The following is a 24,603-nucleotide window of genomic DNA, read 5'->3' as shown; positions in this document are numbered from 1 at the left end:
TATTTTTAGCCATATTTTTGTAGGAGTTAGAAAGAACTTGTCCACAATAAAGTCACTTTCTTCCGTTAACACACTCGAAAAAGTCCGTTTTACACTGCAAAACAGTAGATTTATCATTTTTGTAAGCAAATCAATTTATAAATTGATAAATTTATTCAATTTATAAGCATATAAATTAAAAGCAAACGACGAAACCTTCCATGACAAGCGCATAACACATACTGAACAAGGATTAGCGAGAAACATCCACGCTCGCGATTTTGTCACCCCTCTCCCCCCAAACCCACTGAGCGCTGTTTTGACCGGGAAAGATAATTTTAGCCACGCCCATGTTTTTTTATGGCGGAAAATATTCACGGCGCTTTAAAATTCACATTTTTTAGGTTTCATTTTATATTAAATCGGCGATCGCGAATACGCGAAACCGCGAATACAGATACCGCGAATAGCGGGGGTTTACTGTATTAACATTCAACAATTACATCTTGCTCGTACACAAAATTATTTCCACTTTACTGAGATCTACACTGGTGGTTCAAAGTCTGGCAATAAAGTGGGTGCAGCTGCTGTCTTATCTAATAGAACTATTTCTGTTTTTCTTATGGCTAAATGCAGCAATTATGTTGCTGAGCTCTATGCCATTAAGCTTGCCCTTGAAAATATTTTACACCTGTCAATCAATATAATATACAATGGGGGCAGGGAGGCATTGAAAGGTTTTTAGCCCATTATAGATTGCAAAGGTTTTCATGAAAGACAGTATTGCCAATCTGACTCCTCTTGTGTGTTCACAGAAAAGTTCAGGTTTGTAACTATATTCTTCACCTTTACAGAAGACCTTGAAGTATGGAAGGTGAATGAAGATTGTTCAGAGAATCAAGCATCTATTGCTTGATTCTCTGAACTATTGACGAAAGGAACTATTGACAGAAGAAATTCATGAAGACATGCAGCAAACATTAGGGAAATCTTGTCCTTTATTTGCAACAGCCAAAAATTGGGTTGCAAAAGCAGTGTGGAAAAGACGATGCTGAAAATGCACCCTACAGTGGGAGGCCTTTTACTGTGTTGACATCTGCAAATGTGGATGCCATTTGTGACCTGATCATGCAAGACTGCAGAATAACATTGAGACAACACTTGACATCTAAGAGCGAGCTCACAATATTGTGGTGGATGTTTTAGGAATGAAGAGGGTTTCTTCAAGGTGGGTCCCTAAAGCACTGAATGCAGATCAGAAGCGGGAGTGAGGTGTTGTCACGAGACTGTGCAGCATTTTGAAGTTAATGAAGCTCAGTTTTGGGGCAGTATGTCACTATGGACAAAACATGGATGCACCACTTTGACCCTGAAACAAAAGAACAGTTGAAATAATGGAAATATCTCTTTTCTCCCCCTCCTAAAACATTTTGGATGCAGACGTTGGCTAGAAAAGTCGTGGCATCCATCTTCTGGGATGCAAAAGGTAATCATGGTTAAATTCCTGGAACAAGGTGCCTAAGGCAATATCAGTGATTGGTAGGTTGCCTTAGGCATAGAAGCGTGTTTAACACGTTTCCCTGAAGATGTGGCAAACACAATTCACCTAAAAACTGCAGCAATTTTGCACCATGCTCACCCTGCTTCTTCCAATCTCAACCGCAAACAAATTTCTGCCCTTAAGACATTGAAACAAGACTTATCCATCGTCATCCTACCGGCAGATAAAGGACATCGAACAGTCGTAATCAATCGCACAGATTACGAGACAAAAGCCTTGCTGCTCTTGCAGGACACTTCTGTTTACCAACCCTTAACCATTCCTCCCATCGAAGCCTTGGAACGATGGGAGGCGAAAGTGAACATCCTCGTCAACAGTTGGTTTAAACAGAAGAAAATAACAGAATCCACACGTAATCGACTCCATGCCTCCGGCTGCCAACTTCCACAATTCTACCAACTACCAAAGGTTCACAAAGAAGGCATACCGTTAAGACCCTTTGTCTCCTGTTGTGGCTCACCGAGTTAGGAATTAGCAAAGTTTGTCTCTGGGCTCCTTTCTCCCCTAGTAGGCAAGACCACCAACACTGTCTCCAACAGTAGTGAATTTATAGAACGGATCCGAACCCTATCCATCTCACAAGATCAAATCATGACATTTGATGTAGTGTCACTTTTCACCTCCATCCCAGTAGAACTTGCCATCACATGTGCAAAACAACTCTTAGATAACGACCAAACCCTTGGCAGCAGAACCAAACTAACATTAGACGATATCTCCACTGCCCTCAGACTGTGCTTAACGGGTAGTGCAATTATGTTCAATGACTCCATTTACCAACAGGTACATGACACAGCCATGGGTTTCCGGGTTAGTTCAGTCACGGCAAATATCACGATGGAGGAATTAGAGGGTCGGCATTTACGAATGTACCAGATCCCATTACCTTTTGGTGTCGCTATGTGGATGATGTGTTGGTGGTTATCCCCAGAAATTCGGGTGACTGACTCTTAGACCACCTCAATTCTCTGTCACCTTTCATAAAACTCACCATCGAGTTAGAATTGGACCATACCATACTTACACACCCTTGTCAGGCACGAGGGCATGCGCTTGAAGACAACTGTCCATCGTAAACCAATGTGTGCTGGCCAATTTACCAACTTCCGGTCAGCACACGCATGTACCCATCTTCTAGAAACCTATCACAACAGTTTTCTAGAGTCTTAAAATCACATGGGATAAAATGCATACAACTCCCAGGCAGAAAGTTACAATCCCTCATCTCTAAAGTGAAAACCCGGTCCCCACCTTAATACAAAGTGGTTTGGTCTACTGCATCTCTTGCCGTGACTGCACTAGCTGTTACATTGGGGAAACTTGGTGACAACTCGAAAAATGTCTTTCCGAACACTAAAGAGCAATCTGCTTAGCGGACATAGAGCACTCAGCTATTGCCGAACACATTTGGGCAACCCCTCACGACATTGACCCACACCACGATGTCCTGATTGTGGATAGGTCCTGCCACTATCGACGATGCCCCTGGTTGGAGTCTTTGAACATCACATGCTCCAATACCTCAGTAAACAGGAGTAGTGGATGTCGGGTCCACCCTATCATAAAAACAACAGTTCTGACTAATGACAAATGCTGGCAATGTCCACATGCATCACAGCCACAGGCTTCAACATCCAACAATTAATCACATAATTCGTGTACATGATTGGCAGTACACGCCCTCATGTTCCACTCTTAACTGTCAGTTTGACAAAAATAACCGAAAGCTTTTTTGTATGTATCTAATCTAATATATATATGTATGTATTTTCCTATTATTAAACTTGTCATAATTTATTCTGTCTCCGTTTTGCTCTGTGCCACAGTAATTCGATATTAATAATGAATCCAGAGTGCACAGGCCTCTTTAATCATATTTCTCTGATGTTTCTTGTGTTTCTCAACTTCTGAAATATTCACCAATTCCTTAAATGCTGTTATCCAGGTTGTCCTCCTCCAATGTGGAAAAGAAATTGAGTTAACTTCAATTCTTCTAAAACTGAGCCCTCTCTTATTTTCCATAAAGAAATCCGCTGCTCCTGCACTCATCTTTGATGATACTCAGATTTCTAGACAAAATCACATATCTCTATTAATTATTACCCTGACTACTAATCTCTCTCACTCTTGTCATTAGCAAATATTGAATCCTCTGCATCAAATAAACTGGTTTTTCTTTTTCATTCTCTGGGCATTATCAACCCACTGTGGGATGGAAGCCTCCTCAACAATTCATGTTGATGGAAATGGACCATAATCTGCCATGCTGGTCCAGTGCAGGTTGGCAGATCGACCATATTTAGCAGTCAGGGGCTTGAACCCCGGTCTACTCAAGGAGTGTGTGTGCTACTGCACTCCTGCTCCTGACCACTCGGCTACAGGTGCAGCATGAAGTAGTGCCCTACAACCTTACTCAAACATCTAGCCTCTAGTAAAAAGAGGGCAATCAGTTTAATTAATGGTCAGTCTCTTACTAAGTCTTTCCATTCTCTGTCTCATAACCATTCAGTTTCTACTGCATGCCTTTTTTGGCATGTTGACAAGCATAATACGACTGTTGTGATCTCCATGTCTGTCTCTCTGTCAGCATGTAACTTGGCTCCCAGTGGACGGTTTCCATGAAAATTTATATTTGGGCTTTGCAAAAAGATTTGTCAAGCAATACCAAATTTAATTTTGGACCAATAGAAATCCAGCAATTATTATTTATTTTTTTTTTTCATACATATCACATATACTATCTATATACCTGCAGGTAAAAGACCCTCTGAGTGGCAATGATCACAGTGTGCTGATGTAGGACATTCTTAAAGACATAACTACTGCCAAAGGTAAAGGGAAGGGCTTTTTCTTCTGTAAGGATGAGTACAGTGGTCCCAGAAAGTTTTTAAATTCTATACTGTGGGACTATCCGATGATGTTGCCAGCAGCAAATGCTAAATGGAAAGCATTTAGGGAAGTAATCGTAGAAGCTACTAGGCTTTTCATACCAACTAAGAAATACTATTACAGGCTTAGACCTAAATGAATGTCAAATAATGAGCCTTGTGGCTGAGAAGAAATATTCATGGGATGCATATAAATTAACTTGTGATACTGAAGCCTATGGTAGATATAAACTTGTCTGTAATCAAATCACAAAGGAGATAAGGCTGGCTGAAGCAGATTATGAGAAATCTCTGGCAAAGAATGCCAAGAAATGCAGCAAAGACTTTACTTATGTTAACAGTAGTAGAAGTAAGGGGATTGAATCATATTGGTCCCTGTTATCAGAATCTAACAGGGAGCTAAATTATTTTTATTACATAAAAATTATTACATAAAAAAGGCACCTGGGATCTATCCAATTATATTAAGGGAGGTAGCAAAGGAGGTAGTTAGTAGAGGAACATGATGCAAGAAAGCAAGCTTATGTAGCATTAGCCAAAAAAAAAAAAACATTTAATGCATCCATTCCCTCTATAAGTTTGTCCAGTTCCTCCTTGAATTTATTTAAGTTATCAATTTCCACGACAGATGGAGGTTTGTTCCAGCAGTCAACTACCCACTGCCTAAAGGCAAATTTCCTCACATATATTCTACAACTGTCTTTCCTCTATTTGAATCTATGCCCCCTCAGGTTCATAATCTGAGCAAGAGGAAGAATCCCATCAGAATTGAGCCTGCTCAACCCATTTGAGGCCTTACACACCTGGCTCTATCGTTGCCTGATGCAAAAGGATAATCATATCCTTTTCCCTACTAGAAAAATTCCTGTATATCATTGACAATACTCCATGACCTGCTCTAGCAGCCTGTCTGCACTGCTCAGAAACTTCATATGTGACTGCACAATACTCCCGGGTCTTTTTCATTTTCTACCACCCTAAGTGTAGTATCAAATAGTTAATACATTTCTCTGGGGTTACGTCTACCCATATGCAGTAGTTTGCATTTGTCAATGTTAAACTTCAGTTGCCATTCTCAGCTCATCTGCCCAGCTCTAGATCGTGTTGCAGTAGCATGCTGTCATTATCACCCCTGCCAACTTTTCTATAAACTGCAAAGTTGAACATTAACAGATATACCTTCATTAATATCTTTGTTAAATATAAAAAACAACAATGGACCCAACACTGAACCCTGAAGACTCCACTAATAACATTAGTCCACAAAGAGCAGCATCCAACGATTACCACTCTGTCTTCTCCCACTCAACCACTCTTTTATCCATTGTAGCAACTTGCCCTTAATACCATACTGCTCCAAATTGTACAGTAGTCTTTCCATGCGCAACAGTATCAAAAGCTTTCCTGAAATCCAAGTATATGATATCAAAATTTTTTTTGCATACAGTTCCTTTTTGAAGTTAAGCAAACTCTTAGCCTTAATTATGAGAGCATCTTTCGATTGAGGGGACCTGTGGACTGGAGATGTGCAGATGTACCCAAATTTACAAGGGGGGGGGATAAAAGGATGACATGAAAAATTACAAACCTCTTGGATAGGAATGGTCAGACAGGAATGCACTTATACATGCAGTAACAAAGGAACTGGAAGCAAAAAAAATTTTGATATCATTAGACTTGTATTTCAGGGAAGCTTTTGATACTGTTGCACATAAAAGAGCTTGAGTTGAGTGGAAGAAGACAGAGAGTGATTATTGATGGACACTACTCTTCATGGATTAATGTTATTAATTGTCCTCCAAGGTTCAGTGCTGGGTCCATTGTTGTTTTCTATATTTATTAATGATATTGATGAAGATATATAAGGTGTAATGTCTAAGTTTGCAGCTGATACAAAGGTTGGCAGGGTGGTTAATGACAGTAATAAGGGGAGCTGCTGCAACAAGATCTAAACAAATTAGGCCAATATGCTGAGAACTGGCAGTTGAAGTTTAACATTGACAAATGCATGGTACTGCATATGGTTAGCAGTAATCCCAGAGTAATGTATCAGCTTTGTGGTATTACACTCAGGGTAATGAAAAATTAAAAGGACCTGCGGTAATTGTACAGTCTGATATGAAATTCTCTGAGCAATGTAGACAGGTTGCGAGGACAGCTCATTTTGCTGTGATATACAGGAACTCTGGTAGCAGGGACAAGAAAGTGATTGTCCTGTTGTTATAAGACAATAGTTAGGCCACATCTTGAGTACTGCATACAGGTTTGGAGGCCTCATATTAGGAAGGATGTAGATCTGCTGAAACAGATACAGAGAAGGACAATGAAATTTGTGAAGGGAATAAAAGGGCATTCTTAATAAGACAGGCTTTGGTTCTACAAATTGCAGAGTCTTGAGACTAGACACGTATGAGGTGATTTGATCAAGGTTTTTAAGGCTTGAATGGATTGAGTAAGCTCAATATTGATTGCATTCTTCCTCTTGCTCAGACTAAACACATGGGGACATAAATTCAAATTGAGGATGGATGGATGGTTGCAGTCTAGATGCAAGGTTTGCCTTCAATCTGTGGGTGGTTGATAGTTGGAACAAATTTCCATCTAGTATTGTGAAGTTGGGCAGTTTGAATAAATTCAAAGAACTAGATAAATTATTGGAGTGGGTGGGCAAGTGATATTGGAGGTTTTTTTTTTTCTGATGCTTTATAAGCTTATTTCCTTGTATCATAAAGCACTAATAATAATAATAATGGCAGACACTACAATGACCTCCATCAAGATCGCATCTATAACATTGCTTCCAATGCATGGCTCACAAGCGGGACGCCCATTCCCAAGACTGAAGGATTCATGCTGGCCATCCAAGACCAGGTAATCAACACCAGAAACTATAGAAAATACATCGGAATGTCAGGTGACACATGTCGACTATGCCACCTGACCTCAGAAACGATCCAGCACATCACAGGGAGATGCAGGATGATCACCCAGACTGAGTATACTCATAGACACAATCAGGTAGACAGGATAATACATCAGAAGCTAGCAAGGAAATACCATTTGACCAAAGAAATTTTACCATTCTACAAGTACGAACCCTAGGCAGTACTAGAGACCCCAACCCACAAACTGTACTGGGACCGCGCCATAATACCGGATAGGACATAACGCTTGTGACTAGAAGGAAAAAGCTACCTATCTGATTGACATAGTGGTACCCAACACTGGCAACCTGCTGGAAACTCATGGGGAAAAATCAGGAAGTACACGAATCTAAGACAAGAGAGTAAAGAGATATGGCAAAGCCCACCGGGCTAGCCGGGTGGGTAAAAAAAGTGCCTACCTAGCAACCCAAAGGTCGCGGGTTCGATTCCCGCCTCGGGATTGGATCAAAGTACTGCAAAAACCTTGGGAAGTGCATTATGGCCACAGAAGCCTATGCGCCAACTACCAAGAAAAAAAAAAAAAAAAAAAAAAAAAAAAGATATGGCAAATGCAACAAGTAACAACCATCCCGATCATCGTGTCAACCACAGGTATGGTGCCAATGATCCTACATAGCAGCAATAGGTCTCCCAGCAAACACCTACAAGGAACTCCACAAAGTGGCAATCCCGAACACCTGTAGGATAGTCAGAGAGTTCCTCGACCAACAGTAACACCAGACATTACAACCACCCTGTGTACTTGGTAACAGTACCTGTCATGGAGTGGAATCCCCCAATCAGGGAGAAATAATATGAGCAATAATAATGTACTGTATATTGCAGCTGAAACACTGCATATTAATGTTTATTGCCATGTGTTGGTTGGAGGAAATGGGCAATGTTGTGGATTGCAACAAAATGTTCTCTGTTCATCTTAAAAGTCTTTACTTTTTGCTTTTTTATTTTATTATGAATCTTGAATTATTACTATTTGCTAACGTGCCTGAAATGTAATGTAAAACATACATTAACTAACTTGTTTATAGATACTTCCATGGGCACTTTCTTCTGAATTTGCATCTGTAATTTCCTTGCTCTTTTCCAACCCAGTTCAAACATATGCTGCAGCCAGTCAACATCCATTCACTGTCCAACTCCAAACTCACAGCAACTTTTCCTCTCCCTCATTTATCCTTTCTACTTCTATCTCTGAAACAATTTTCATTTACATGTATTTCTCGAAAATTACAATCTGAATAAATTCAAGTCTTATGTCAGCAAGTATCTTCCATCTTCTCAGCATTCAACCCATGCACAGGTACTAAATACAGATTATAATAACTTTTCATGTTTTGGGGTTTCATTTAAAAGAAGAAAACAAAACTGATTACCATTGATCAAGTTCATAAACAAAAAGGTAATATCCTTGTACACATTGGCACTAATGATATTAAGAGTATGAGATCTGAGGACTTACTTAACAAGTACAGGGCATTGCTGGGAAAAAGTCGTGAGTTAGGATTAAATTTGAAAGTCTCTGCAATTCTGCCCAAACACATTAAGGAGGAGCACATGTTGAAGCAGCCTGGAAGGCGAGGTGTTACAATTTCAAACACTACTGTGGAACAAGTAAAGACATAGGTTGCATTAGGGTAACTAACAGTAAGAATAGATACAGGTATACTTGCATGTACACTAATGCTAGAAGCATCGTAAATAAACTTCATGAGTTTGAAGTACAGAAGAGTCCCAATTATCTGAGGTAATGTGGACTGAGGGAACCTCAGATAATCAAATAACATTGTTTGGTTTAGTGAATTATTATTAAATAAACTAGATTTGGATACATTAACATTGATGATATACACTATTTTCAGGTTAGACCTTATTGAACATAAGGACTCTTAAATTATACAATAAAACACTTAATTTTATTTTCAACTGTTTTATTACAAAAATTTTAAAAAAATAATAATACATGTATAAAAATTAAAAGTCATAGACAAGAAAAATCCCTTAATGGGTTTCTGTTTCATAGACGCTCCTCACTTTTTTAGCTGAATATATATTTTGGGTGTCTAAGTAACCAAACATTGGCAGGTGTGGTATCCTCCTGATGTGCAATATAACGTAAAGCTGACTCGATAGCATTTAGACCTTCCATGTGTGTCTTTTTTTTTTTTTTTTTTTTTGTTTCTGTGCACTTCATCGTCATCTTCACTTTCATCTCTTGATCATCAATAAGCTTTACAATCATGTCAACAATAATTTCCAGCTGAGAATTCATGAGAATCATCCACTTTTTAATATCCTCTGTAGTAAGAGTGAACTGAGTTTTGACAGGTTTCTTGAACCCATAAGATTTTTTTATTTTTCAGAAAAATAATTTCATTGTAATGTTTTTTGAAATGCTGGTTATTTGAGATTTACAGGATATGATATAATTTTAGCATTATTTGCTCCCATATTTAGGTTTATATCAAACAATTAGCAAACTTTTTTGAATTCCTGTATCAGTAAATTGGAAAACTATGTATCTTGGACAACATTAAGACTGTGAGATATTGTGGGTGGATCACTGAAACCTTTACATCTTCTTCTCCCTTAGATGACACACCAAATACAACAGGACCTGGCGCCTCCGTAGCCAGGTGGGAAGGAGCAGCAGTGCGTAGCACACGCTTCTTGATTAGACCGGGGTTCGAGCCCGTCACCACCAAATACGGATGATGCGGAAAGGTCAGGAAATGGCCACCGCATATCCCGAAGCAATATGGCCTAAGCTGCTAATGCTCCTAAAAACCAAAAAAAAAAAAAAAAAAAAAAAAAAAACAACAGGACCTAAAGGTTATATATCTATAGAATATAAGAAAGAAAAAACTTGTTGTTTCTGATATTTTCTCACTATTTCTGAATTGTGGAATATATCTGTAGGCACCATGTTGGACACTGCTCTTTTTTTTTTTTTTCTTTTTTTTATTTGGTAGGTTCTTTATACCAATGGACCTAATAAAGATACAGTTACCAGTGGATGGCCTGTGATCGGACAGTTTTCAAGCATTGGTTCTCTAGGCACAAATCAAAATCAATGGTTATGTGGAGAATGGCTAGCTAGCCTATCCACTGTGAGAGCAGGGTCACTGAATTCAAAAGAGGTGCCGTTAAAATTAGTAGGTTTTTTTCACTTGCTTTATTATTTATTCATTGAAAACAGTATTAAATTGAATATAAGTGAATTTATTTTATTTATTTTTTTTTTTTTGTGCAACTTACAATGGCTTATGGGGACCAGAGGTGTAGTGGAGGGTATATGCCATATGCCCTCTGGATTGTTTAAGGTGAATAGCATATACCTTCTGGTTTTTGAAAAACTTGAAAATAACAAATATTAATAAAATATTTACTGAAAATTAAAAAATAAATTTATTAGAATTTGATTCTTAGGCAATACTTATAGTTTTATTATTTTTAAACGCTCTTATTAGCATGTGAGTACACTTACATTTTGATAGGTGGCAGTTCTAACTGACTACAAACTATAATATTCTTTAATTTTGTGCCTGGAGATTGGTTTTAGTTTTGTAGTCAGTTAGAACTGCCACCTATCAAAATGTAAGTGTACTCACAGGATTCCCTGAACTCATGTTATAAGATATAAGATGAAATAGAATAAGGTTTGTGAGGAAATTCTTCTCATATTTACTAAAAGTAAGTACTAAAGTAAGTAAGTACTAAAACCTTGTATTTTTTTAAATTAATTTTGCTATTCTTATGTATAGTTATAATTTATATATATTCAAAATTTAAAAATACTAGACTACATCACTCATACTAAAGTTCATTTTAGTATTTTTTGTTTTAATATTTATTCTATGTATTTGCATAATATTATTGAAGGACAAGAAAAACTTTTAGAGGAAAATCTAAACGCAGTGGTTATTGCAGCAGAAGAACCACTATAAAAATTTTTAAAACTGCTTACTATATAGCAAAATTATATAATAAAAAAAATCCACCATTTTCTGATCATGAAGATCTTATTAAATTACAAAAGATAAATGGTCTAGATCTTGGTTCTATTCTTCACTCTTGGTATTCTGCAATGAATATAATAAATCATATTGCGAAAGAAATGAGGGAACAAATGATTTCCCAAATTGTTTCCTTAAATTCAAAATTAAGTATACTCATTGGCAAATCGACGAGCTTAAGCAACAAAGCATTGATATGTATAGGGGAAGGAAATCCAGAATATGTTTCTTGAGCTATGTGAGTTAGAATCGCAAGATTCCATGCACATTGAAAAAATACTTTTGCACACTTCAAAAATCCATGGTTTAGATGAAGACTTTTAAAAAAAATTTAATTGCAATTGCTACTGACGGAGCAAGTGTTATGATAGAAAAACATTCTGGTGTAGTAGTGAAGATATCTAAACATTTTCACTTGGCACTGCCTTAATCATAGATTATAATTGTCTGTGTCAGATGTCATTAAAGATGTAAGTGGAATAAATCATTTTAAAACATTTTTGGACAAATTTACATTTTATACAGCCAGTCTCTTAATAAGTGTTGGGTCCTTATAAATGCTTGTCACGAATTAGAAACAAAATTTAAGAAAATTGCCATATTGGGATTGCTGATACTATACTATACTATACTATGAATGCCTTCATAGTGTCAGCAATCCCAATAAGGCTCTTTAAGAAAATTAGATGAATTCTTGGGAGTATGCTGGATTTTGAGCAGTTTCAGTACAGTGAAAACCATATGGGAATCATATGAAGCTTTGCATTGCCATTTTAAAAAGTCATCTGCTGATCCAAATTTAAAGTCTACTTACACCGGCTTATTGAAAAGATTTGAAATTCCTGAATTTGTTTTAGATTTAGGACTCGTGAGACATTCTTCAAGAATTATCTATTTTATCGATAGAACTTCAGTCTCGAACAACATCGCTACCAAAAGCTGAACATCTAATAAAAAGAACTATCCGAATTTTAGAAAGTTTCGAAGATCATCCTGATGAAAAAACTCAATTAGCATTAAAAGCAAATGATGATTTATTATTTAAAGATATACCTTTAGTTCATAATTACAAAATTATACTTATTAATTACAAACAGTTCATCCAAAGTATGATTGATAGAATGAAATTAAGACTTTGTTCGAACAGTAAGAATGAACAACTTCTAAAAGATATTTCTGTGCTAGATCCAATAAATATAAAAACAGAAGACGTGTTGTGGAGAAGCAGAAATAAAATGTATCTGTCGTCACTTTAACCTAGACGAAATGCAGGCAATTTGAGGACCGAGAGACTACACTGAAAATGTTCAAGTTATGCCAGAAATTTTAAAACCTGTTTTTAAAACAATTTCAATGTTGCCTTACTCAACAGCTGAGTGCTAGAGAGGCTACAGTTTAATGAATAATATTATAACAGATTTAAGGGCATCATTGCTAATTTAAAATGTGGCTAGTCTCATGTTTATTAATTCCAATGGACTGCCTCTTGAACAATTCAATCCAAAAAAATATGTTCGATCATGATTAATAAATCATTGTTCGGCCACTGACTCGAGATCAAGAGTTTGCTCTGATGAAAAAGAAACTGAAAATGCATCATGCTAGATTTTGTGGAATATTTTTAAATAATAAAATTGTAAACATCAATGCAGTCAATTTTCATTACTTACTCATAACAAATAAGAATTTTTAAAATTATATTAATTTAGTACAGATTTCATATATAATAAATAACTTTATATCTAAATGCTAATTCATTACTATTCCCCCAACAAATTTTGGCTTCCTTGTGATTTAATTTTTACTCTAAGCAATTTTTCAACATTATCAGGAAATGTTGTTTATGGGAAAGATAAGTTGAGAGACAAAGAAGTAGTATATCTTTGTACTAGGAAAGTGGATACAGGCTGTTCCCACTTTACGAGTTCCCGGGTTTACAAGTTTTTTTTTTTTTTTTTTGTCAAGTATCAACAAAATCGAAAATACGAACATTAATTGCAAAAAATGAATGTTAAACATTCATAAATACTGCATTTCAAACCACACTCATAGCTGTACATTACAGTATACCCCCGCTTTACGATATTAATCCGTACCAGAGACACTGTTGTATCGTTAAATTATTGTAATGTGAACCCAACAACACATTGTTTTTTGGTAATTCATTCCACGGCTGTAGAAGTTGAAATTTTCACTATATAACTCTCTGAAAGGTCATTTTTAGTGTGTAAATTGTACTACAGCAGTTACCAATTGAAATCATTAAAATGCACTACGCTTTCATCGCTATCATATGTTCTGTTATAAGAATCAATTTTGAACGCCTTTGTGATATTTTTCTAAAACACATTTTTGGAGGTCACTACCATAAACAGTAAAAACAACTTTCTGGTTTATTGGGCTTTTCTGTTAGTGCAAGCAATTATAAATGGAAACTTCATGTTATTGCATTTGCAAAAATACCAATAGCTGGAATTGTGTGGTTTTTTACGTTATTATATGAAGTGTGTTTTTTTTCCCCTTTACTGAAATCTTCAATTGTATAAAAAACATAAATAAATTTTCAGAATCTTCCCTTCATTCTTTTTTCTTTTTTAAAGCTTCGTAAACTTGTTACTCCACACAAATCATGTTAGTTGCAATTTGTGTATTCCGTTAAAAAATGCTTATGCATGCTATCTTGGAGGCAAACACCTCTTGAAGCATTTCTGAAGAAGACGACTCCTTGTGCAACAAACCAACGAGTGCGGAGCCAATAATGAGTGATCAACGAGTGTGCATTCAGTTGATGATGATGAAGAATAAACATTCTTTAACATTTGTAAGTCATAAATAATTTCTTTATTATTATGATTTGCTTGATTTTACAGGCTAAATTTTCATTTCTTTGGATAAATCAATCATTGTTTAAAACAAACTAGTTAGCTAATTTCATAGTTGAGAACGTAACCACTATTTTTAACGTTATATATATGGAAAATAAATTTCCGCTTTACGAGCATGCACTAGGAACGAATTAACTCGTAAAGTCAGGAACTACCTGTACTTTTACATTTCTCTGCCGTTCAACAGCAAGTATAACAAACATTACTGGACATGCCTACAACGTTGTATAGTTCGGTGTTGATTGCCTAGTGATGTGCTAAAAATTTTATTTCATTGACTATCAGAAGTTTTTCATATGCTGATTACCAAAATACAGAATATTATGTTGAAAAATTGCTTGTTTTATTCTATGCGACCAAAGCGAATTTGATTAATAAGCCTGATATTCACAGTACACTTTCTGCTTTTCGTAACATTTATAGAGTATACCCTCTGCTAATTTTACTACAGCAATGACAGAGACTGTAATATAAGAGAATAAAAGTTTTACAAAAATTTATAATTAATAATTACAATATTTAGAAATAATTTTAATATTCACTATTGAGAAATTCCACCAACTGTTTCTGTTTCAGTAGGGGTAAAAGTCATGTAGTTGATTTGTAGCTAATCCTGTGAATAAAGAGGGATATGAATAAAATATTCATTTTTGTATTCACTGCATAGTTGGCAGCTCTCTGGATTTACAGCAGAGAATGTCTTTTTTACTCAATTTGACCCTTCTCCTTCTCACCATCATATAGTCGGTGAAATAGAGTTTCTCCATCTTTTTCTCTTCACAAAAATAAAAATAAATAAAACTGTGTTAAAATTTCCTTTTAGCAATTCTTTCTGGAAGTACTAAAAGGAAAAATACATTTAACACATTTGCTGCCTTTTATATTTGCAACCATCCTCCCTATGTGCTTTGGGGCACTTCTCTGTGGTTCTGTAACAAGTAGGCAGTTCTCTTAACTAAATGGATTCCATCTGTGAAGAATTGTCACTCCAAGTAATGCCGGCATCTGTTGTTTGTAGTGTTCTAACATCAACAGATGCATTTGAATGAGATTCAGAATCCACATCATTTGAATAGGATTCTATTTCAGTATCTGATGATGTGTTATAAAGAGCTAATCTGATGTCATCATCTTCAACATACTGTCCAATCTTTTTCTTTTTCAGTCCTTATGTCCCAGGATATGGATCCATTATAAAAACCCTTTAGAGTAACATACTCTTACACAAAAGTTTCATTCAACACACACACTAAGGATGTTGTTTTGTTTTTCTCAAACTAAAGAATTAAAATTCAGCAAGCATAATCTTCAAAAAATTTTACCTTTTCTTCTTATGGAAAATGCTAAACAAAGTAAAATAACTTTACCACAAACAAAGAGCATATGAAACTGAACCAAATATACAGCTTTTATGGCACTCTCTAGACAGTGTGATTTACTCTAAGCAAAATCCCAGCCATATTACAAAAGCCCATGGTTCAATCAGTGTTCCAATATCGCTCAGTTCATTTCATATGCCATTCCTTTTACAGCACTCATTTATTGACCACAGTATAAGAACTTTTTAGAATTACTAAATTGAAATGGGCAACAAGTGATCATAGTAGCTGGCACTGACTCATGTTCAAATCCAGTTCATAATCAAAAAGTTTTAGTATTAGTAGTGGCAAATAATTCAAGAAAGTAAGCTTATACACCATCAGCAAAAAAAAAATTCCATTTCACCTATCCATCCCTTCCAACAGATTGTCTAGTTCTTCCCTGGATTTATTCAAGCTATTCACTTCCACAACATCAGATGGAAATTTGTTCCAGAAATCAACCACCTGCTGGCTAAAGGCAAACTTCCACACATTTATTCACACATTTATTCTGCAACCATCCTGTCTCAATTTCAGTTTATGTCCTGATCAAGAGGAAGAATCTATCCCATTAGCATTGAGCTTGCTCAATCCACTCAAGCCTTAAGCACCTCAATCAAATCATCTCACAGGTGCCTAGGCTCCAGACACTGTAATTTACAGAACTGAAGCCTTTCTGAGTATGAGCAGCCCTTTGCTCCCTTCATCAATCTCGTCCTTCTCTCTATCCACTCCAGCAGTACTCAAGATGTGGCCTGACCATTGCCATGTACAATGGAATAATCACCTCCTTATCCTTGCTGGTAAAATTCCTGTATAACATTGACAAAACTCCATGTGCTGTCCTGGCAGCCTGTTTGCATTTTTCATTTTCCACTACCCTGAGTGCAGTGCCACACAGTTGGAGGTTTAATCTGAGATTACTGTTACCTATACGCAGCACTTTGCATTTGTCAATGTTAAACCTCAATTGCCATTTTTCAGCCCAACTGCCTAATTTTTCTAGATCTTGTTGCAGTAGTATACCATCATTACTGTATTTAACAACAGTGCAACCTTCATATCATCTGCAAACTTAGACATTAAGCTTGATATACCTTCATCAGTATCATTAATAAATACCGAAAACAACAATGGGCCCAGCACCAAACCCTGGGGAACTCTGCTAATAACATTAGTCCATGAAGAGCAGTGTCTATTGTTAACAACTCTGTCTTCTTCCACTCAACCATCCCTTTATCCGTAGCAGTAACTTACCCTTAATGCCGTACTGCTCCAACTTGTACAGCAGTCTCTTTATGTGCAACAGTATCAAAAGTTCTCCTGAAATTTAAGTATATGATATCAAAATTAATTTTGCATCCTTTTCCTTTGTTACTGTATCATAGTACAGTATCCAATCAGATTGGTAAGAGAAGGTCTCCTTTTGACAAACCCATGCTGTGACTGAAGTATACCTGCACTCCTTTCTAGATAGTTTTGCATTACCCTTTAACCAGTGACTCCATTATTTTCCCTGGAACAGTAGTTATGCTAACAGGGGTCGTAATTATTCATGTCAATCTTTGATTTCACCCCCCCCCTTTGTAAAAGAGAAATTGGAAATCAAGAAAAAAACTTTGGAATTACAAGCTTCTGGTAAAAGCAATACTCAACAGGCCAAGTTATTATCCCTCACTTATACAGAAAGTCTGTTCTTGTTTCTCTTTTCTAACTTCAATAAAACAGTTTGCTTTTTTCTTTTAAAATTATGCCAGTGTTTCAAATTCAATACACTGCTAAACAAAATTAACAGAACACGTAGAAAATGTGTTGTGACTCATGCAGCTTTTTTTTTTTTTTTTATGTAAACCCAAACACGAGAGGTATTAGAACCTATAGTACTTTGTACCATGCTTGGGTTCGTTTTAAGAAGACAAAAGAAGATATTTGTTGACATTAGACTTGAACTTCTGTAGACTGTAATTTTCAGGAAATACTTATGAAGGAAGGTTGTTCCAGAAAACGCCCATTGAATGAATAAACGAGGAAGATGAAAAGTTGGTTCTGTGAGTTTGAAGTTGGACAGTAAATGGATGTTGGCTGGTGGCAGCACATGTTCGGACTGTTTTGAAAGAGAGAGAGCGGGAATTATAGAAACCAATTCAGAAGAACAGTGCCCATGGAAATATCCGTAGAAAAGGCATGCAGCAGAAACAATGTCTATGAGACAGCAAGTGGAGGGACTCTGTTAGAGAGGAGTCATTAATTAATCTAATATGCCCCCTTCTGAATGGAATCTAGAAGCCCGAGAGAGAGAGAGAGAGAGAGAGAGAGAGAGGTTTTGGGAGCACCGCCCCCAGATGTGGGAACAATATTCCATGGTAGGGAGGATTTGCGATTTGTACAGAGAGAACAGCTGTTTGGAAGAAAAGTAACACCAAGAGCAAAAGAAAAAACCAAGTTTTTTAGATGCAGAGGAAGCAATATTTGAAATGTGCTTGTGCCAAGAGAGATTGGAAGTCAGGGTAATCCCCAAAAGAGATATATCAACTTGCCTAGAAATTGAAGTGTTACCAAAGATAAGCTTAGAATCAGAAGAATCCTTTTTGCGAGATATAAGACAAGACTGAGTTTTAGAAGGATTGAAATCAACTAAGTTGTCTTTGCCCCACTGGAGAATTACCTGAAGATCGGCATTTAAGGAATTGGTAGCGGATGTTCGAGAAGTTGAAGCTGATTAAGCAGGGCAAGGTTTCTCAAAATGGAAAGTGGAATGCAATGTGCTATCATCGACAAAACTATGGATAGAATTTCCAGTCAATGAAGGTCATTAATATACAAGAGGAAGAGTGGGGGAAAGAACTGAACCTTGGGGGACCCCGGCATTAGTGGAGAAGTTAGAAGACAGAGAGCCATCTACCATCACCCTCAGTGAGCGATCAGAGAGAAAACTGGATAACCAATTACTAAAAATAGTTGGCAAACCATAAGTGGAAGCTTGTTTAGAAGATCTTTATGCCAAACACGATCGAAAGCCTTTGAGATGTCAAGAGCAACTACACTTGTGTTTCACCGAACCTTTCCATTGAATTAGTCCATAAATGGGTAACATAAGCCAGAATATCACCGGTGGATCGACACTGACGGAATCCATACTGGCGATCGTTGATCAGATGGAAGATTTCTAGGTAGTTTAAGAGTTGGCGGTTAATTGATTTCTCCATTACTTTAGAAAGAGTAGAAGTAATTGCAAAGGGATGATAATTGAATGAGAAGGATTTGTCACCCTTTTTAGGAACTGGCTGGATATGAACAAATTTTCAAGAAGAAGGAAAAACACTTTTGGAATAAGAAAGTGGAAAAAGGCCGCAAAGAATAGGAGTAAGTTCAGGAGCACAGGTTTTAAGAACAAATGGAGAAATACCATCGAGACCTGGAGCTTTCTTTGCATCAAGATTCGTCAAATTCCTTCTGACATCCTTTTGACAGAAGACTACAAGAGGCATTGAATGGAACGTGTTGGGAATGGTGGGAGGTATTTTACCAAGATCATTAATACATGAGTTGGAAGAAAAATGGGATGCTAGCAGGTCAGCTTTATCCTTGGCTGAAGTGACAACAGAACCATCTGGTTTGGACAGAGGTGGGAACAGAGATGGGGAAAAGTTGTGGCCAATAGCTTTGGCAAGAGACCAGAATGATCGGCTACCATTAGGGCAAGAAGCAAGTTTTCTACTCTTAGCCTGTTCAAACTCTAGTTTGGACTGATTAATAACTGCTTTACAATTGTTGTGAGCTTTGGTATAGGCAGAAAATGAAACTGAAGAATTAGAAACAAGCCAATTACGATATGCAACATTCTTCTCTTGAACAATCTTAGCACTTAATCTTATTGGAAACCAAGGTTTAGATAAAGGACGAGATTTTAAAGTGCAATGTGGGATAAAGGATTCCATTCCTGCAAGAATAATTTCACTGACATGATCTGAACTACTTGCCAGAAAAAAATGAATATACTTAGAGTTCTTTCTTCGACAACATGGGGTGCAGATCGCTATACCCTGCTTCAATTGTATAGAACTCTAATTAGGTCTCGTCTTGATTATGATGCCCCAGTCTATGACTCTGCCAGGGAAAGCGTGCTTACACGCCTTGCACCTATTCAACATTCTGCCCTCAGAATTGCTACAGGAGCATATAGGACATCGCCAGTACAAAGCCTTTATATTGAAGCCCATGAAGTTCCACTCTGTCTCAGAAGAAAGGTGTTACTTCTGAATTATGCCGCTAAAATTTGAAGCATGCCTACCCATCCAATTTGGCCTATACTTAGTGATCCACAGTTTAAAATTTTCTATAGAAATAAACCCAGTATAGTTCGGCCTACTGGTATCAGATTACAAGCACTATCAGAAACTTGGAATGTCCATCTCGAAAAAGTCCTCCAAGATCCAACCTGTTCAGTCGCCCCATGGGCCTATATTAAACCATCCTGCGACAATTACTTCCTAAACTGGGGGAAGCATTCCCTGGCAAATATCAATATACAACAACTCCATACTGCTCACACAGAGAATTATCCTCTTTTTGCAAAAATATATACCAATGGATCAAAGTCTGATAGTGGAGTAGGTGCTGCAGCAGTTTTCCCTTTTAACACCATCTCTGTATCACTTCCCACTGAATGCAGCAGTTATACAGCTGAGTTATTCGCCATCAAGCTTGCCCAACAAAATATTCTCCATCTGTCCATCAAAAAGAGTATAATATATACGGACTCGCAGAGTGCACTTATAGCCCTACAAAACACCTCCTCACCAAAGAATCCTTTAATAAAAACTATAAGATGTATGTTGATACATACTCAGGAACACCAGCTAGTAGTTATCTTTTGCTGGATCCTAGGCCACAATGGGATATCTGGAAATGAATCTGCAGACTATGCCGCCAAACATCCTTCTAATTCAGAGTCATTGTGTGCTCTCGTTCCATATGCTGACTACAAATCTAATATACAAAGAATATGTAAGAAACAATGGACACTTATATGGCAAAATAAAACAGATAATAAGCTCTTTCAAATAAAACCAGATCCACAGTTATGGGCCTCTAGCTTCTGGGAAAACAGAAAGGAAGAAGTAATCCTAGCCAGAGCAAGAATTGGTCACAGTCACATTACCCACCTATTTCTCCTCACAGGCAGTGATCCTCCTCAGTGTATACACTGCAATTCTCAGCTCACAATGAAGCACATTCTTGTTGAATGCACCTTATACTCGCATGCCTGGCAACTCTCATTCAGTTTTCTTCCTAATCTTAAAGAATCTTTGAAGCTCCGTTATATCATAGGTAACGATGCCAACCCCACAGAATTTTTCTCATTTATGAAACGGATAAACTTATATGATCATTTCTGACTGTTTGCAAAACAGTCATCATGAGTATCATCCACATCGCTGATAGGCACAATATGGCCTGAGCAGCCCTTGTGCCAAAAATAACAACAACAACAACAACAACGTGATCTGAGCAAACGCTGACATCAGAAGTTTTGAAACAGTAATCCGACCAAGGAAACGAAGGAAAGAAATCTCGCAGGTCATCCCATTTTGCATTCTTGTAAAGCCAAACAACACGAGGTTGGGAATAGCCATGAGATAAAGGCTCCATTGGAGAAGAGACAATCACCAAGTTGTGATCTGAAGGGCCTAAAGGACCTCTCACTTCAACCGTGTACTTAGAAGGATTGTTTGTGAGAAAAAGATCAAGCATGTTGGCTGTATGATTAGGATTGTCCAGTATTCTTGTAGGTAAATGAACAATCCGTGCAAGGTCATTAGTAATTGCAAAAGCCTCAGCATCTCGACCAGCTGGGTCAGTGTGATTAGAAAACAGAAGCCAGCTGGAGTTGTGAGCATTAAAATCACCAAGGAAAATTACCTCACTGTTAGGAAAGTTGGACTTGAGGAAGTCAAAGAGTTCCAAGTGATTAGTGGAGTTGGGAGAACAGTAGAGACAACAGATGAATTTAACACAATGAGGTAGAGAGATTATAAGCCAGAGAAGATCAAAGAGAGAAGATTCCCAATTGCCAAGTCTCTGACAGGGAATATCAGAACGGACATATACACAAGTGTACCACCTTTGAGATGAAAGGAATCATACAGTGAATAATTTGGGCATCTGAGATGAGCAGTAGTTGAATCATCCAATAATTGAGATTCTGTCAGAAAAAGTACATGGGGTTTGGCAGACTGCAAGTGGAAATGGACATCGTTGAGATTAGATTGAGACCACGTATATTTGTGAAATGAATTAGGAAGTGCTTGGGAGGTTTCGATCTTTTCACAGATAAGCTTGCTCTATTAGTTTGACAATTCATGGTGTATTCAATAGTAAGAAAAAGTGGGTGGGACATGCTGTATGAAGTAATGAAATTTTTGAGTATGGCATACACATGGTAAGAATATACCCAGATCCTTGACATAATGTGGCCTCGACAATGCTCCCCGTATACACACTACTCGGACTCCCTCCAGTCACTATCTGGCAGAGTAGAGGTAGCAAGATTATACACTAGCTGATCCGGAAGCCTCCTAGAGAGTTACCAATAGGTTCGTTCCGGTGTACTAACTAGCGGCTAGCCTGCGAACACCATTTTTGAGCTGTACCCTCGAAATGTAAGGAATATTGGATCTCGCCACGATGTTCATCATAACCTCAAAAGTCATCAATCATACTGCATGATGGAAGAGATAGGGAAGGGTTTACCGGACTTAGCTCTAGAGACTAAACATGGGTTCCACCACTTCAGTAAGCCTCCAATAAGCAAAGTGGCGGTATTGCACCGGTTGATGAGAGCCATCTACCACCTAGTACTGCCTGGTAACATAGAGGGGCGGCATTCCTCCATGTGGTGTGGGTGCCACACCTTGACCCCTGCTTACGTTAGTTCACGCCTGGGTGGTCACCCACCATGTACTTGTGCATGGAGGTTATAACCAGGATTACTAACAGTCTCGCCATCGTGAAGGTGCAAGCAGAGGATTTGGCTGTCACAGACCGTCCAGACTTCGCCAAAATTGGGTCCACTTGACTTGAGTGTCACCCAAATATCAATTCCATCAGCATTTTAGACTGCCTGATAGTAAGTACAGCTTGTCTTGCATATCTGAGAGAATGTCTGTGACAACCTCAAGGACTTGTGAGAAGCAGGACAACATTTGGTATGATGGTGTACCACAGAATAACGATGAAATGAGGAGAGAGCAAGGAACTTCTGACAATTATAAGGGAAATTTATAGGGTTGTATGAGAATTACCAAAGAAGGTCACATTACATAAGAATTCAATATAAGAGGCCCAAAAATATGGTCACATGACATTAGTAAGATATATGATCGTTTTCAATTACTAAACAGGCTTGACTGCAGTGAGCCATCCTTAATATAACAGTATCTATAAGATTCTGTGTCAACAAATCCATTCTTTCACCAGCACAGACCTTAGCTCACCAAGTGACCGAGGAGTTTGCTATCAGCATGCAGCATGGTGCCCAAGAGCATCACACACATGTTTGATCGGATTTAAGTCTGGTGATTGTGCTGGTCACAGCAGTAATTGGATACCTTCAGTTTCAAGATATTCCTTCACCACTTGAGCTCTGTGCAGTGGCATTTCATGAAAATAAAATCTGGGCTAACTGAACCCTAAAAAAGTTGCACATAGGGTTTGAGGAACTGTTCTCGGTACTTCTGTGCAGTTACAGTATCTCTATCAAAAACAAAGAGGGACGTGGGCTTTGATCATCATTCCACTCACATGAGAACACTGTGTCCACCATAAGTGTCCCTTTCTCTGATGTTTGAGAGATGATACTGCATTCCTCGTTGACTCCAGATAAATTCTCATCTAGAATCTGTTTGTAGGCTAAACCAGAACTCATCACTCATCAGGGGCTCCACGTCACATATTTGTAGCACCAGTTTTGACGATCTCTGGGGTAGTTTGGGGGTATAATGGGATACAAACCACTGGCTTCTTTGTGTAGAATCCACTTGAATTGAGCTTTCCTAACACAGCCCAGTTGGAAACGTTGCTTGTGGCAGCAACTACCTCAAGAGACAGTTGATGACAGGACGTCACATGGTTCCACCTTGCTATTAGAGCCAGATAGTGGTCTGTTCTGGTTGATGTAGCCATTGAGCAACCTTGGCCAGCTCTTCTTGTAATAGTTCCTATCTCTTGGCACTATGGAAGCAGTTTCGTGAGACAGGAACCATTACAAGAAGAGCTGGCCATGGCTGCCTCCGCCTTCTACTGCAGCTTCAAGTCGTCCACCGGCCTGCCATCTCAAAGAATCATATAAATGAAAATGACTTGTCATCCTCAATACTGGAATGTAGCTATTCCACTGAGCAAGCCAAAAAATAGGAATGAAATTGTGTCTCAACCCATGTTTTTATAGGCATGAATAATTTGCATAATGTGCAGCTCTCTATGGTGGGAGATTGATTTCAAATGCATACTCAGAATATGCATGCCAGGATGCCTATTACATCAGATATTCGCCTCTGGCGACACTGTTCACAATGAAATATTCATGAAAAATATTTTTCATGAATATGAAAATCGAATGTACATAACATCTATGTAATGAAGTCATTACTCATAGATATGTCAAAGAAAGGTATGGTCAAATTTATTTTACCAACATTTTTCGAAACTATTTTGGAAATTGATTACCATAGCAGACTAAACCAGATGTGATTCTGACTTAATCATAGGCATTTCTACTGCCAGGGTCATGCAATGTCTAAAACAGGAGGAGGAGGAGAGGATTCTGGTTTTTTTTGCCCAGTGAGTTTATGGCTGCATGGTGCACTAAAGTACTTTATGACTGCATGGTGCACAAGTTCCCATTAAAAAACGATTTTCCTATAAATGCTACAGTAACACAAATTTTATCAATTAGTGCATCATTTTCAAA

At 37.7% G+C, this 24,603-nt stretch overlaps 1 protein-coding gene across 2 annotated transcripts in view; it reads left to right on the top strand.

The window, feature by feature from the left end:
• The window catches only part of gkt (tyrosyl-DNA phosphodiesterase glaikit), a 317,491-nt gene that overhangs the window by 197,563 nt on the left and 95,325 nt on the right, over positions 1 to 24,603 (top strand). For both annotated transcript variants that reach the window (XM_090376556.1, XM_090376558.1), the window contains exon 11: positions 10,343 to 10,525. In XM_090376556.1, coding sequence (XP_090232682.1) covers positions 10,343 to 10,525 — 183 coding nt within the window. The remainder of the gene's footprint in view (positions 1 to 10,342; positions 10,526 to 24,603) is intronic.

The sequence above is a fragment of the Mastigoproctus giganteus genome, chromosome 6 (assembly GCF_048544385.1).
Source record: "Mastigoproctus giganteus isolate SK-2022 chromosome 6, ASM4854438v1, whole genome shotgun sequence".
In the NCBI taxonomy this organism is placed as follows: Eukaryota; Metazoa; Arthropoda; class Arachnida; order Uropygi; family Thelyphonidae; genus Mastigoproctus; species Mastigoproctus giganteus.
This window is presented reverse-complemented; position numbering and strand designations above follow the sequence as displayed.